The sequence below is a fragment of the Delphinapterus leucas genome, chromosome 11, assembly GCF_059928025.1.
Source record: "Delphinapterus leucas isolate spDelLeu-1000000601 "Yukka" chromosome 11, BTC_Dleu_Yukka2, whole genome shotgun sequence".
Classification (NCBI taxonomy): Eukaryota; Metazoa; Chordata; class Mammalia; order Artiodactyla; family Monodontidae; genus Delphinapterus; species Delphinapterus leucas.
Window position 1 is genome coordinate 52,579,917 of NC_143139.1, and position 16,643 is coordinate 52,596,559.

At 42.5% G+C, this 16,643-nt stretch overlaps 1 protein-coding gene across 1 annotated transcript in view; it reads right to left on the reverse strand.

Annotated features, from left to right (window-relative positions):
- Nucleotides 1-16,643, reverse strand: part of GRIP1 (glutamate receptor interacting protein 1) — a 266,616-nt gene that overhangs the window by 83,641 nt on the left and 166,332 nt on the right. The window contains 4 exon segments of the mRNA XM_089919997.1: nt 3,904-4,049; nt 4,718-4,904; nt 11,407-11,559; nt 12,218-12,373. Of these exon segments, the coding sequence (XP_089776123.1) occupies nt 3,904-4,049; nt 4,718-4,904; nt 11,407-11,559; nt 12,218-12,373 (642 nt within the window).

Here is a 16,643-nt window from a genome sequence, read left to right on the forward strand (position 1 = left end):
CTCCCCCCATTTTCCTTCCTGAAGACTCCTAATTCCTTAAGTGCTCCCTTTCCTTTTGGTCTCTCATGCTGATCCTTTATTGATTTCCGTCCCTCTCTAAGCTAGATTCTTTCAAGCACAGGCAGTATGCGTAGTGCTTAGAGTGTGGCCTTTGGAGCCGCACTGTCTGTGTTAAAATCCCAGACCTACCATTGATGGGAATCTCCGTTTTCTGGGGACATAATAATAGTAACTTTCTCCATTGCTGTTTTAAGGACTAAATGAGCTAATGTACAGGCAGGGCTTAGAAAAGTAACATGCCATAGAGTAAGCATTTGATAAATATCATGATAATTTTGATGCTATTATCATAATCATTCCTCTGCTCTTCCTGCGACGATTTGAACCTCTATGACTTACATGCTCCTTCTTTGAAACTTCTCTGGAAATCTCAGTCTCTGGATCAATCTAATCATCTACTGTCTTTGCTTTTATTCTTTGGCAGTTGAGGTCTCCTGACATAAACTACTTGACCATGCAGTTTGATGTTGCTATAGACTTAGAGCTTCTGGACTCTGCTTGGTCTACCACCCAGCTTGAAAATCCCTTTACATGAGTCTGGTTGGTTATCTCATTCATTTCCCCATTAGCTATTCTAAACCTTCACCATTCTTTTCAACTCCCCAAGGTGCTCACCCTTTCACCCTTGCTTGACAGTTCTTACATGATCTTCCTAAACACAGCTAAAAATGTAATTACATTCTCACATCTTTCTCTTCAAACTCCTAGGGAGAGGTCTTCTAGTTTCTGTCTTAGACGAGTTATCTACCTATGTTCTAGATAACTTCCCTTCTCATCCCTTTGGAAACCCGTATCTACCAGTTATCTCTTTTCTCTTTCATTTATTTTGGGCCCCAAACATGCTCAAATCTCTCCAGTCTTAACCAAACAAAATAACACCTCTCTGAATGTGGAATCCCCTTCTATCTGTTGTCCCATCTCCTTTCATCTACAGCTAAATGTCTTGACACTGCCAAATGTCCTCTGGGGCAAAACTGACCTTGGTTGAGAACCACTGATTAGAAGATAGGGTGGTATAGGACTTCCCTGGTGGGGCGCAGTGGTTAAGAATCCGCCTGCCAATGCAGGGGACACGGGTTGGAGCCCTGATCCGGGAAGATCCCACATGCCTCGGAGCAACTAAGCCCATGAGCCACAACTACTGAGCCTTCCCGCCTAGAGCCTGTGCTCCGCAACAAGAGAAGCCACTGCGATGAGAAGCCCGCGCACAGCAACGAAGAGTAGCCCCCGCTCGTCGCAACCAGAGAAAGCCTGTGCGCAGCAACAAAGACCCAACGCAGCCAAAAATAAATAAATAAAATAAATAAATTAAAAAAAAAGAAGATAGGACAGTATAAGACAGAGCACCGAGTATGTAACTAAATGTTGCAGAAGTTCTCAAAAGAGGAGCCCATGGTGGCCTCCAGTCCTTTTCATCTACTCCCTGCATTTTTCCTGCCAAACTGTCTTCCAAGACCCCTTGGCAGACAGACAACAAGCATAGCTTGTCTGTACTTCTCCACACTTTCTTCCCTCACCCCTCAGCTCCCTGCAATCTGACTTCTGTCCCTCAGTTGCTTGAAACTTCTCTACGATGGCTTTCTTCCTAATTGCTGAATCCAGTGGACATTTCCTTTCCTGCCTTCCTTACTTGAATTCTCCACAGCACTTTTATGCTATTGACGGCGACTTTTGCCTTGAAACTCTTGCTTTGGCTTCCAAAGAGTTTTGGTTCTCCTCCCACTTCTCCTATAGCATCTTCATCGTCTCCTTTACTAGCGTCCTTTCCCTTTAAATCTTAGTATTCCTCAGGCAAAGTCCCCTCCTCAGTCCCCTTCTTAACACTACTCTTTCCCTAGTGGTGTCCTTTATTCCATGACTTTAACCATCACCGCCATGTTGGTCACTCCTCAGTCCTGCTCTCCAGCAGAGACCCCAATCCCAGGCTCCAGGAGGTAGCCTGCAGTCTCCCGGGCACTTCCTTCTGCATTCCAGTGGCAACACACTTTCAGCAAGTCTATTCTTATCTTTTAGCAGTTCTTTCTTGTGTCTAATTGGATACAAAGTCCTTGAAGATGTCGATCCTTTCTATTCTTTCTTTCAATGATCTGAACATAGCGCAGCACCTAGCACTTAGTAACTGGTACTTGGGAAGAGTCTCTTGAGTAAGGAATGGATGTACTTGTCCTTTTTTCCCTAGTATTGACAGTGGATTTGCCTACTCATGTTTAAAACAGAACTCTTTTTGTTATCCCCAAATTTCTACGTTTCAGGTCTTCTTCTCAGTTAAAGACACTGCTATCTGCTCAACCACTCACCTTCATAACTCAGGATCATTATGATCTCCCCTTTCTCTCATCTTCCATATCCGACCCATAAGCAAGTTATGTTAGCTCTGCTTCAAGCCGCATCCTAAACTTCGCTCTCTGTCACCATCTCTAGCACTACCGCCTTGTCCAAGCCGCCAATCTTCTGCTACGATCTTCTGTTTCTTTCTAAGTTTGCTACTGTCCCCCCTACACTTCATAGGGATCTCTCCAAAACATCCATCAGGTTATCTCACTCCCCTCCGTAACAGGCTCCATGACTTCGTTACACTTGTAAAATTGTACCAAGGCACTGCACTGGCCTGTTCCAACCTCTCCCACCCCACCTCCAAATCCAAACCTGACTCCTATCCCCAGCTCCCTTATATGCTCCAGCAAGAGCCCTTTTTGCTGTTCCTCAAATCCACCAAGCTTATTACACTGGCTGCTCCCTCTGCCTGGAATGCTCTCCTCCCAGATTCTGACATGGCTGGCTCCTTCTCAACCTTTAAATCTCTGCTGAAATGTCTCTTCCTTAGAGAGTTATCCTATGGAAAAAAAAAAAAAACCCTACAGTCATTCTCTAACCCCCATTTGGCTTTATTTTCCTCAGAGCACTATTACTGCCTAAATTTATATTTACTAATTTTTAAATTAACTTTCTGTACTGCTATAATATAAGCTTCATGAAGACAGGGATTTTTTTTTTTCCCCTCTCCTGTCCACTGTTGCATCTCCACTGTATAGAATAGTAACTGGCCCACAGTAAACATTCAGCAAATATTTGTTGGGATAATGTGATCCCTATGTCCAAAGGCATATCTTTATTGATTGGTAAAGATTATTGGGTCTGTGAGATAGTATTTCATTAAGAGAAGACAACTTTCTTAAATGGGAACTAGCACAGACCTCTAAAACCTGTACACCTATTAGCTACTGACAAGGACTCCTTCCATGGCCAAACTTAAGTCATACAAATGCACTTGCTGTTACTGACGCTGAGTTCAATCTCTTTCCTATTGCAAGTCTTGATCACTACTGAAATAGTCTTGAATAAAGTCTCCCTTGTCATTTTTAACAAGTGTCTGGTACGATTTCTCTTTAATGCTAGAGACCAAATATTTACCTACTGGGCTTGAATAAATCCACCCAATGAATTTTCATTGTTCCCCACAGAACTTTCATATTTTTTTCTGCAGTGGGAAGAGTCAAAGAGAGGCATTTCTTGCCCCTGTGACTGAAGAATATGGTTTCTCTAGCATATAGGGGAAAAGTCAGGAAGAATAAAGGCTACATGATTTTTTTAATCACTTTTATAGCAGCTATTACTTATTCATTTTGTCACATTTATTTTCAATTGTTCTTGTGGTGACATTTTAATGAATAATACAAAAGCAATGCTCAGTTCAAAATGACACCTTGAACCTCTGAAACAAAAACACGTTCGTTACATAAAAACAATTTGTCGTTCCTCCCCCATCCCCTGCCACATAACCCACATAATTCACATGCAGTCCACTCCTGACTACGCAGCTGACTTGAGATTATATGATCATACCTGCAACATCAAACTCAATTTCCAGTGTGACCTTGCTTGTGATTGAAGAGTCTCGGAGGAGCTGGCTGGCTTCCTCAAAGGTGCTGTCTTCAGTTGGAATTCCATTAATGGCCAACACTCTGTCTCCAATCTGTAGCACCCCACATCTGAATTTAGAACCACACGTTACAGGTCACAGATGGAGTAAATAATTATCCACTTGAAGTTGCCAAGATCCTGGCAAATAGCATTTGGTCTCATTTATTTAATGCTGTGGGCATCCTATTAGGTCAACTGCAATGTCCCACATTCCTTTTTTTTGTAATAAAAGTGTAGTTGATTTACAATATTGTGTTAGTTTCTGGTGTACAGCAAAGTGATTCGGTTATATGCAATGTCCTACATTCTTGCATTTCTTGGCTACAAATGTGAGCAAGGGAATCTTGAAGTACCCCAGAAAAGTAATTAATAATTCAGCACCATGGTATTGTTATAACCTGATCTGAACCAATATATAGTAATGATGAATGTGCATTCCCCCATGGCACAGAAATTATTATGAAGTTTGGACTTCAGAGATTTTTTTAATGGATTTTTTTTCCCTTTTTATTTAATTTAGCCTCTAGTCGCCAATGGACAAAAATCTGCTAAAGGCACTCATGCTCGCTATTCTGTCTCAAACCTGATCAAGAACGTAAAATTTTATTGTCAGAACAGAGTTCGTCACGTCTTGCATTTCCTGCGTTGAGCACTGTTCCATAATTTATTAGCTAGTCAAAGATAGCCAGCGAGAAATGCAGGGCAGACAACGATGCCGTGAAAGAAAATGTCTCACCTCTCTGCCGGGCTGTCAGCTTCAATATAGGAAATCAGAGGTGGAGAGGAGAGGGTCTCTGTGGCAAACACACTGCCCTGCAGTTGAATCCCAAATCCTGTGACAGGATCTGCTGTGAGCACAACCTCTGTGGTTTCTGTGTGAACAACCTGCCCAGCCAAGCCCACTGTACTGGAGGCTAATGACACTAGAGGAACAAACACACACACAAGAAATGACTTTAGATTGGAACAGGCACCAGGAACGCCAGCGTTTCTGAAACAGATCATGTCTCCGGAACAAAAACTCATTGGCAATGGTGGGATGTGAGGTTTTGGTCTTTTAGCATAAAAAGTTTCACCAGAGCTGAATAGGATAGATGAATCTCCCAATATTTGTCACATCTAAGTCACAGCATCAGTGTAGCCCCCTCCTCAGGCCCACCCCTAATAGCAGGGACAGTTGTGGGAGCTGTAGGAAGAGGATGGTCTTGGGGTCAGAGTACCTGGGGTCTAGTCCTGGCTCGACCACTAAGCAACCAGTTGGGTGACCTTGGGGTAAGTCATCTATCTCCTTCCTATCTAGGAAAATGGGGGTTGGGCTTAACTGGTCTAACGTGGTTTTTTTTCCCCCCACTTTAGCCATTTGTACCTAAGGTTCCAGTTTTTACAAACAACTTGACCTTCAGTTTTGAAGAAACAACTGATCCAAGTCTGGCTCCTGGGGTGATGAGGATGTTCTGGTCATCAGCCTAAACGTGGCGTTGGGTTGCCACAATGGAGTCCTTTAAACCCTACATTCCTCCTACCCGCAAATTTGGTCTCTTCAGCTCTTGTTCTTTCCACTGGCTCGCCAGCCTGTTTTGTTATCTCTTATTTCATTCATTTCTCTGATATTCATCCAAGGCCCCAGGCACAAAGCTGTCTAGTTCCCATTCCCGACCTAGGTGGTGAAGAAGCATCCTCCAGGAAAGCCTTCTTCGCAGCGCTGCTCACTGGCACCCGCGCCTCCTTTGCTCTCTGTGAGCAAGCTCTCTGCCTGTAGGGTCCTGCGTTTGACTGCCACTTCCTCCAATAAAGGTCTCTGGCCTCCTTCCTCCAACTGAAACCTGATGACACCATACACCTCAGGACACTCTCCAATCACAAGCTATTTTTCCTCACGCTCCCTGCCTGGGGCAAGGAGAGAGAAGAGTTTAGAATACTCCTTGCTGCCCGTATGCAGTGCTGTTTATCTCAAATCACTCCTATTTCAAGTTCCATATTCTGTATTCATTTCTGCTTTGTCTCATCTTCAGACCCATAGTTTTCTGTTTTTGCAAAGTACATCCATTTCCCCACTGACTTCAGGACTTGGCTGTGAACCTACCTCCTCTAACCCTTCGTCGTCCTCGGCACCTTTGACATCACGGCCGTAATCTCCTAACATGCTGGCTTGATGGTTCTTCATCTCTCTCAATGCCAGTTACTAGAAGTTCCATCCTCCTCCAGTTCTCTGCCAGCAGAGCCCTATGCTGGACCCCATCTTCCTTCAAAGTGGATAGAGCTCCAGGATCTCAATATCTGAATCCTCCTTATTGATCACACGTCCTTATGAGCCATCTTCCCAAGTCCCTACGAGCCATCTTCCCAAGTCCCTACGATCTGACTTTCTCCTCTTTATGACGTCTAGTCCCATTTTCTCTCGCTTGTCTCCTAGTCTAATGGCTTTCAAACAATATTTTTAGCAACGGATATTTCCCCCCTTCATATGAAAGCACGTAAGAGATGCCCTTGTATTCCAGATAAGAACACAGCTACTGCAGGTAGTGAGGTAGGAGCAGAACACTCCAGAAGCTTCTGCCTCCCTCACGTGAGAATCTGGTTTGCAAGCCATCATCTTTCCTCGTTGCCTTTTCTAACATCACGTTCCTCCACACTCCACCTGGACCTCCGGTGACCATTTCAATGATGCCTCTGCTAGTATTCTTACACCTCATGTGATTTTTGTCTCCTCTCACACACCGTACTCTTTGGTAACAGCCAGACACTCCACTGCTGTTACTGAGTTGCTGAAGGGTGCTACAGAAAGTCATGACGAATTCACATTATTCTCTATGGGGCTCTGGAATCTTTTGTGGTGTAATATTTTGTCACCTTATTTGATTCCTCATGGGATTTTTCAGAAATATTTCTACTCTTTTAAGGGTCAAACTTTACTTCCTTTCCTACAAGACTGAAAAGATCCAGCCATTTGACAAGAATTCCTTAAACAACATGCTTCTCAACCTCAGCTTCTCAGTATCATCATTTGCTCTCCCCCTCCACCCCCATTTCAGGAGGATGTACAAGGCTAATTCTTCCTTTCATTATTTTTGATACTATCCCTCCCTTTCCACTCCCTCTGTGATTTTGTGCCACAAAAACTTCTCTCTTGACATTTTTCCTAACTTTCCTACTCACTCCCCTAGCTTTCTGACCTTTCTCTATAGATTTGTACTGATTCCCAAACTGCTTAAAATTGACTTCTCCCTTCACCCTTTGCTATAACTACTCTCGCGAGGATGACTTCCTGATTGCCAAAATCAACGGCCTCGTCCTCTCTAACCACTCTGCAGCAACTGGCTTTGGGAACTATCCCTTTCTTCCTGAAGTGCCTCTCTTACTTTTGATGAAGATTTGTTCTTAGTTTCTTACTTTTCCAGCCCTTACCACTTCCTTTGCCTTCTGCACTCCAAACATAGAGCTGACCACGGTTCTGTCCTAAGTGTTTTCTACTCTCATTCTTTCCCCCATTCACTTCCAGCGCACCTGTAATATGACCTCTCATGTATCTTCTCGTGTCTCCCTCTCTAGACTCTCTCAAGCTCCAGTGATGCATTTCCTTGACGTCCCATCCACAAGGATGTCTCACTGACTCCTCAAACTCAACATCTTCAAATTGAGTTAATCATCTTCTCTCTCTCTTTGCCACCGCTATTTCTATGAACGGGACCATCATGTCGATGGTCCTTCAGGCTTGAAATCTCAAAGTAACCTTTGACTCACAACAGCTCATTGTCTTAAATCCAATCAGTTGCTAAGTTCTCCCAGGATGATGACTAAAATGTATCTTGTATAAATCCTCTTTTCCCTTCTTATTGCCAATGCCTTAATTCAGGCTCTCATTACTTTCATTGCATTCAATTCATATTCCAATTATTCTAATATACCTGTTTCTGGGTCCCCTCATGTCCAGTGCTTTCCGCATATTATTGCCAGATTAACTTTGTTTAAGATGAGGCCCCAACTTCTCTACTCTCCTAGAGTAGAGCCTCATCACTGCTAGTAGAGATTACTACATAGGCTTCCAACCAGTGTCCTTGCCCCTTAACTTTTGCTAACAGCTCCAAATTGCTCCCAAGGGGCTTTTCTACTCTGCAAAGGTCACCCCCCAGTTTAGAATCTTTTAATGGCTCCCGATTTCCTAGAGAACAAAATCTCTAATTCTAGCAGGCTACGCAGGATCCTTCATAAGTTCATTTTCTCCTGCCCATCCAGTCTCATGTTCCCTTATGCTCTGTTCCTGAGTCTTTCTTACAAGACTGAAAAGATCCAGCCATTTGAAAAGAATTCCTTAAACAACATTCTTCTCAACCTCAGCTTCTCAGTATCATCATTTGCTCTCCCCTTCCACCCCCATTTCACCTGCTGCAACTAAGGAACCCATGTGCTGCAACCAAGGAGCCCACCTGCTGCAACTAAGATCCAGTGCAATCAAATAAATAAATATCAAAAAAAAAAACAAGGGAAGGGGGTTTCCCTGGTGGCGCAGTGGTTGAGAGTCCGCCTGCCGATGCAGGGGACACGGGTTTGTGCCCCGGTCCGGGAAGATCCCACATGCCGTGGAGCGGCTGGGCCCGTGAGCCATGGCTGCTGAGCCTGCGTATCTGGAGCCTGTGCTCTGCAACGGGAGAGGCCACAACAGTGAGAGGCCCGTGTATCTCAAAAAAACAAAAAAACAAAAAAACAAGGGAAGGGCTAAAGTGGCAGAGGGCACAGCACATACAGAGGTGCAGAGGCATGAGAGCAAGCCTGGAGAACATGACTCAGGAGCAACTAAGCCCGTGCGCCACAACTACTGAGACTGAGCTCTAAAGCCCACGAGCCACAACTACTGAGCCCACGTGCCACAACTACTAAAGCCCGTGTGCCTAGAGCCTGTGCTCCACAACAAAGAGAAGCCATCGCAATGAGAAGCCCACACACCACAACGAAGAGTAGCCCCTGCTTGCCGCAACTAGAGAAAGCCTGTGTGCAGCAACAAAGACCCAACACAGCCAAAAAAAAAACAAACCCAAAAACCAAAAAACTTTAAGATGTGTAAACATCCACCTGAGATAACCAAACAGATTATCATTTATCTGTAGTCACTAATATCCTTAAACAAGACAGCAGTCTTACCTCACACAAACAAATGTTTGGCCATTAAAGCAGAAGTATGAACATGAATGCATCTGTTTTAACTGCTCTTCCCTGCTGAGGGCTGTTAGCCCGTTTTCTCTCAGTAAGCAGTGTTGCACAAGAAGGCATTTTATGTAAAAAATCTCATATAAAAATATCCACCACAAATCCTGAGGCATTAAATGGAAGACTCAACCTATGTATTATGTCAAAGTGGAACCATGTGAAAAATGCCTAAGTTTGAAAGCAGTGTTAACATCTCAGATATAGGCATCATAATAGCAAACACTAGTGCTTACTTCAATAGTGCTTACTATTTAATAAGTATTGTTCTAGCATATATATATTATATATATAGTATATTTATAATTATAGTTCTTATTTCATTGGGTAATTGTGAAGATTATATGAGAATATATCATTGTTCATACATATATATGAACATATCATATATATATATGAATATATAGTCTAGAATGTATTTCTTGTCCTGCACGTTCCTTTCAGTGATGAGAATATACACACACACACACACACACACACACACATATACACATCTTCATATAATCTTCACAATTACCCAATAAGGTAAATACTATAATTAGCCCCACTTTGTAGCTAAGAAGGCCAAGGTACAGAGAGCTTAGAAAATCTGCTCAAGGTCCTAGAGCTAGAAATTAATGACACTGGGATGAGAACCCACACAACCTGGTTCCAGAGGCTATGCTCATAACCAGTTCACTCTGTTGCCTTCAACTCATTTCTTCCATGAGTAAATAATTTGCTCTCTCGAGTCAGCTAAGAAACATATGAGGCTCTAGAAGTTCCTTGTTCTCAGTCTTCCTTCTATTTACCTATACTAAAGATGACAAATCTTCTATTTGAAGGGATATGCACGTCAATATCATGAATACACCACAGTGGAGGTTTGCGATGGTTTTCCTTGTAAGGAAACCTCAGGTTCTTATAACATGAAGAGACCATGTCCCAGTGTGGGTGATGGCTTGTCTCCTACACTGATGGTGGCATTGGTAGGCCTGGCCACAGACCCACCTCTGAAGACGAATCTCTGGCAAAGCAGCTGCAGAGCCAATAGATCCAACCACCCTTCCTCACAAGAACATTTTCTCTTTAACACCAGTCTTGAAGTACCTGGGTTTGGTTTTGTTTAGGTAACTTAAGAGTGGTCCTTACTTTATCCCCATGGTAAGCACAGGAAGAGATCCCATCTTCTTTGAGCTTCTTTACGGGAATCACAATCATGGCCACCAAAAAAACCAAGAAATACTCACACCTCTCTAGACTACGATTAGATCTGGTTGGAGAGATAGGTGTTCTCTTCCTTTAAAACTTATGTGATTATGATGAGAGATTATATTCTGCCCTCCCGTCACCACAAAAGAAAAATTTAGGAGTGCTGTGTTTCTTCCCTTCTTCCCTAAGACATCCAACCACCCTTTTCTTGTTTACACGTACAACCAGCTATCCAGAAACAAGCAGCCAACCACATTTTCCTAGTCTTGCCTAATCTATAATGTGCTTGGCTGTCCCAGAAGATCGTATTTCTAAGAATCACGGTCGAAATTCCTGGACCTTAGGATGCTTGTTGTAAAGACGAGCATCCTTCAATCTTCCTGATGCTGGAGTGAGTAACAGACATATATGTTAGGGCAGAGATTTTCAGTGCGGCACGTTCCTGGGGAAAGTATTAGAATCTTGGGGAGTGAAATACAGTTTGAAAAGGCACATTCAAGGGGAATGAGATATAGTTTGAAAACGCATGTTTAAACTTATCATTGCCTTTCTTGTAGGGGGAGGTTCATGAAATATAATTTAGTATGAAATTTATAGTAATATTAAACAACTGCATGGAACCCTTATATTTATCAAAAGGGGGACCTAGTTTTAAAAAACTGCTTTAGAGTGAATAAGAAACTAAGAACAAAGATTTCATGTCCAAAACTACCCAGAATATAAGGAAGGAGTCTTAAAGAAAAAAAATCACATCTTTGGTTATTTTATCAGATCAAAAGAGCAAGAAAAAGATCTCAAAAACAAAAGTTGTAGGCAAAGGTAGAATGAACTAACAAATTCAGTCTGAAACCGTATTTGGTGCAATCATTACCTTGTCGATAAGAGAGATCATTTCAACGGTCTTTGGCGCAGGGCTGCGAGCTGCTTAGCGTCTACCTGTGAAACACTCTTCCTGAAGGTTTCCTTATATCCAAGACTCCAACAGACCCACCCGTTTCCTCCAGGCCAAAAGTCATTGGCTAACATTTCACTTACGTGAGCTTTTGAAGTCTTTCTTTTTCAACCTCCTCCTCATCATGGTTCCACGTGGGCTAGTGGAGTAGAGGCTTCGAGGCAAAGTCCCCATGTTCAGGGAACTCAGGCTGTATGCACTCGTGGAGGTAGGAGAGAAGGATGAAGACAAAGCTGCTGTAAAAGAGTGAGGACTTGGCACAGAGCATTCTCAGGTGGGGTGTGAGCCTGCCACACCTGCCAACCAGCAACAATATAGAAAGACACACAAGAGGCACAGCAATGGCTAGTAGGTACCCCAACCAATAAGAGACCAGATCCCAGGAGCCATGGAGACAGCGCTTTAGAATCTGAGTTACAAGGGCCCGGAAATGCCTGAGGAGCAGCACTGATCTTCATAAGTATAATGCAACACGGAGAGGCTCTATGAATTTTGCTTTAGACAAAAAAGTAAACATTAAAACAAGTTTCTCCATAAACAACAATTCAATGCACCAAATACATAACCTCATTTTCAGATATTTTCTGACATGAATTTCACAAGTGGCTCCACATACACAAATAAGGTCTGAGAACACTGTACTGTATATACTATTCTGCATTGGTATTTCCTGACCACACAGAAAGCATTCGGAACCTTTACGTCCTTTCCTAACAACAAATGCTTTCTGATGGAAAAGAAGGACTTAAGAGATGACAGAAATGTTAAGTTGCTACTACATAAAGAAAAGCACACCACACCCATGAAACCAAAAATGGTATGAATCAGATGAGGAAGGGGTGAGAAGAATATAATTTAAGTAAAAGACCAGGAGGCGAAAGCCTGGAACATTACGAGGGCTGTTTGGAGGAGGTGCTTTCGTGAATGTCAGGGCTGGCGCTCTGCAATGGTCTGGGTGGTACGTATTATAGTGATGGTAGGTGTGAAGACTGCAGTGGTCGCTGGCCCAGGGATCCCAGGGAGGTTGCCTGTCGCTCCTCTGAATTTTCACTGCCCATATGAAGTGATGATGAGAAATAAAAACAAACAAACAAACAAAGAACCAAAAAAAAAAAAAAGAGGAAAAAGTAACTTGCATTGCACAAATAAAAAGTGTAACAAAACAATGAAAGCTGCTTGCAAAAAAAAAAAAAAAAATATTGACTTTGCCCTTTTCTTAGTGGTCAGCAAAACTGATGATCAACATCAGGGATGGCAACTTTTCATCTTCGCAAGAATAATGCACGTCTTTCCCCAGCCCATTTTTTTCTCCTTTTAAGATGACTATTGAATCCATTTCTAATCTCCCCCTGTGCTTCACAGCAGAGATTAAAAACATTTTTTTTTAAACTTAAAAGTCAACCCCACAAAGATCTATGGCACAAGATTAGTGATTAAAGATTTGCAAATCTCGGCCAGTTAGTAGCACTTGTTTTGAGAAAAAGGAAAGAAGGAACGATAAATCACACTGGCTCCTGATTCAAGGGGTTTACTAGTCACACATCACAATTTACTGCTGTGACATTTTAATTACACTACTATTCATCACTTGAACTTGATTTTTCTCAACAATAAACCACTCTAATCATTTATCATTATCAGGATCTTATTTATACTCTAATCAGAAGATAAAAGTCTCAATATATTTTATAATTTTGGGGGTATTTTTAAAAGATGTGTTTACATTTGAAAGAGATATTTAATTATTAAAGTATTTCAAATACTTTATATTTCCTTAAGATGCCATGAAATTTTAATAAAGTCAATTTCAAAATTCTGGTGTCCCCTTTATTTTCAAAAAATTGTGTATCATATTTCCATTCTAATTTCAATATTGTTTAGATTTGATTTTCTACCCAGTGTTCGGAAATACGAGCACTTTTATGTTTGTTACTATATTGACATGAAATTTTTCATTTAAGTATCTTAAAAAATGAAAAATAAAATATGAACTTTTATCTCCTACTGTTACGATTCTAAGGTTAGATGCCTTACATGTGAATGACTTTGCAGTATCTATTCATGTAGTGAGGTCAAATACTCTGTAAGTATTTAAAGGAGGGTTATTTACCTAAGAGTTTAGATTATACCATCCGTGATATCAGTCTCACTGGCCACTTCACAGCCTTTCTGGAATGAGACAGTAAATGGAACAAAAGCACTAGTGTGGACAGATCACCATGGGCTGAGGCCAAGCTGAGTTTCTGTTCCGGCTCCAGCCCATCTTCTGTATGTGACCCTGGCCAGTTACGAGGCCTCAGTTTCCTCATATGTCGAGTGGAGATCATGGAAGCATCTACTGCACAGGCCAACTGTGAGAAGTACCTAAGGTGCTTAGCATGACGCTCGTACACAGAATAAAATCCAGTGACCCTTTATTAATAGCATTGATTCTGTCTACTTTCTATCTACTTGCCAATGAATCATTTTTAAAGGAAATAGATGTATCTCTCACTCAACAGATTTCACTCATCGGGCACTTAAGTTTAGAGAATATTTCAGGAATCGGCAGCACACTTTTCTGGCCACCATAATTTTGTAACCCTAAACCATCTGGCCCTTTCCTTCTATCCGCTGCTGTTTCTAGTCTGGGTTCCATCTCCCTCTCCGCTATTCTACTTTCAAGCCACCATCTCCTTCACCTAGATCACTTCCTCATCTTCAGACTTGGCTCCCTGGTTCATCTCTGTATCCACAATACGGAATGATCTTTCAAATATATAAGTTAGATCATGTAACTCCCATTTAAGGTACTTCAATGGGTTACAATTACAAACAGAATCAAAAGTGAGTCCTGGGCTTCCCTGGTGGCGCAGTGGTTGAGAGTCTGCCTGCCGGTGCAGGGGGCACGAAGATCCCACGTGCCGCGGAGCGTCTGGGTCCGTGAGCCATGGCCGCTGAGCCTGCGCGTCCGGAGCCTGTGCTCCGCAACGGGAGAGGCCACGACAGTGAGAGGCCCGCGTACCGCAAAAAAAAAAAAGTGCGTCCTCCTTCTCTCTCCAGCCTCATCCCCTAGCACTCTCCTCATCACTGTCTGTCTCAGCCATGTTGGTCTTTTGTCTTGTCCTAGAACAAGCCAGGCTGCTTCCTGCCTCAGGGCATTTGCACTTCCTGTTTTCCTACCTCTAATATTCTTCTCCCCCTTGTTTTCATGGCTGGCTTCTTGCTATCATTCAGGTCTCAGCTCAGGTACCACCACCTCAGAGTTGTTCTGACCTCCTTGGATGAAGTAGCTGCCCTCTCCCATCCATGCTATCCCACTGCTGTTTTATGTTCTTCATACCACTTATTACTGTCTGAAATGGCTTTATTTATTTAATATACTTTTAATGTTTGTCCCTCTATACTGGAATGTAAATTCCATGAGACTAGGAATCACTTTGCTTGTCTTGCTCACTAGATGTATCATGGCAACTAGAACAGTGTCTGGTATATAATGACTGATGAATGAGTGAATGAATGAGTGAATGGATGCATGCATGAAGGAACAGGAGGTCCATGTCCACACTGTCCACACTGCAGCAGCAGTTTCCTTGGGATAAAGAGCACTGCCCAGGAAGTCCCTGATGGATTCTCTTTCACCGTCTGCATTCCACTTTAGGGTGTACCAGAAGACTTTTTAGCAAGATGCAGTCATTGCTGGGTCTGGCTAATCTACCCACAGCCATTCTACTGAGCTCTGTAAAATATTGTCAAATGAGGTACAGTGAGTGAACTTCAGAATTCTACACTCACTTTTCAACCCAGTTCTTTATGGAGTGCTTTGAAAATTACTGGGCATTTTTGATTACCGTCAAGCCCAATTGATAACACAATAAGAAAGCTATTGAGCACCTATTGTATGCCTGGCACTGTGCCACTTGTCGCAGGCAGGTTAAATGTAGGTCATAACATTTACTTCGACTTTGAACTACTACTGGGGACTAAATCTTCATACACATAAAATAATTGAGACAAAAATTATATTCGATAATGCAAAAAACTGCATGCCATGGATAATGAAGGCAAAAGGTGTTCAACAAACAATGTAGGCCAGAGAAGACAGCTATAGCCTATTTTGAACGTGCACTGTAAATCTCTTCTGTTTTATGGTGGTGTACTTAATACTCATATGTTAGGCAAGTATTTTAGTTTAAAAATTAGATGGTGCTTTTTTTTTTTTTGTGGTACGCAGGCCTCTCACCATTGTGGCCTCTCCCGCTGTGGAGCACAGGCTCCGGACATGTAGGCTCAGCGGCCCTGGCTCACAGGCCCAGCTGCTCTGCAGCACGTGGGATCCTCCTGGACCGGGGCACGAACCCGTGTCCCCTGCATCGGCAGGCGGACTCTCAACCACTGCGCCACTAGGGAAGCCCTAGATGGTACATTTTTGGCATGCTCTTTCATATTGCAAAAAACATTCATGTATATTCTCCCATTTAATGGTCCCCATAATAACAGTCAGCTTTCACTGAGTACTCGCTATATACCAGGCACTGTGCTAAGTGCTTTTACATGGATTATCTCAGATAATACTCACGATATACCTATAAGGTAGGTATTATTATAATACCCATTTTACAGATGAAGAAACTGAGGTATAGAAAAGTTGGGTAACTTGCTAAGTTCCCAAGTGGTGGAGCCAGAATTAAAGTGCTGAAAGTCTGACTCTGAGTTGCTGCCCTCAGCCACCATACTCTACTGCCTCTTCCTATGTGTGTTCCTAAGTCCTTTGTTACAGATAAACAGCAAGGAAAATATAACGTTTTTCCTATCATTCCAAGGTGACATCGCTGTTGAAATCTTGAGGTATCTGATATGGAAGGTACTTCTGTTTGTTCACTTCTCTAACTGTACCCTCTTGTCCTGTCCAGGAGTCCAAGGGTGTAGGCAACAGCTACTCTGGTGGTTGCTCCTGGGGCTCAGAAATGGAAGTCCTCCTGGTACTGAATGTATATAGAACCTCATGACTCTGCTCACATTTTCTTTTCCAAACTCTTTTACAAAGTTTCCTCCAGTCATGACTATGTCTCCCAAAGACCCTCAGTGGGAACAATTTCTGAGGTCTTTAAAAAACTCATTCTTGTTGGCTTTTTGAATGTTGCTACTTCCCAGCAAAAGGCACAGTTAATCTATTCCTGGTTGATGTGCCCATTTCTATATTTCCCTGAATGCTATATTTTCCTGAATGCTTTGTTGCTAAGCAAAATCTGGGAAATGTTATATCTCCATCCACCTATGGGATGAGAGACAGGCTGTTTAGGGATCAGAGATTTTGAAAAAATAACCAGAACTTTCTTGT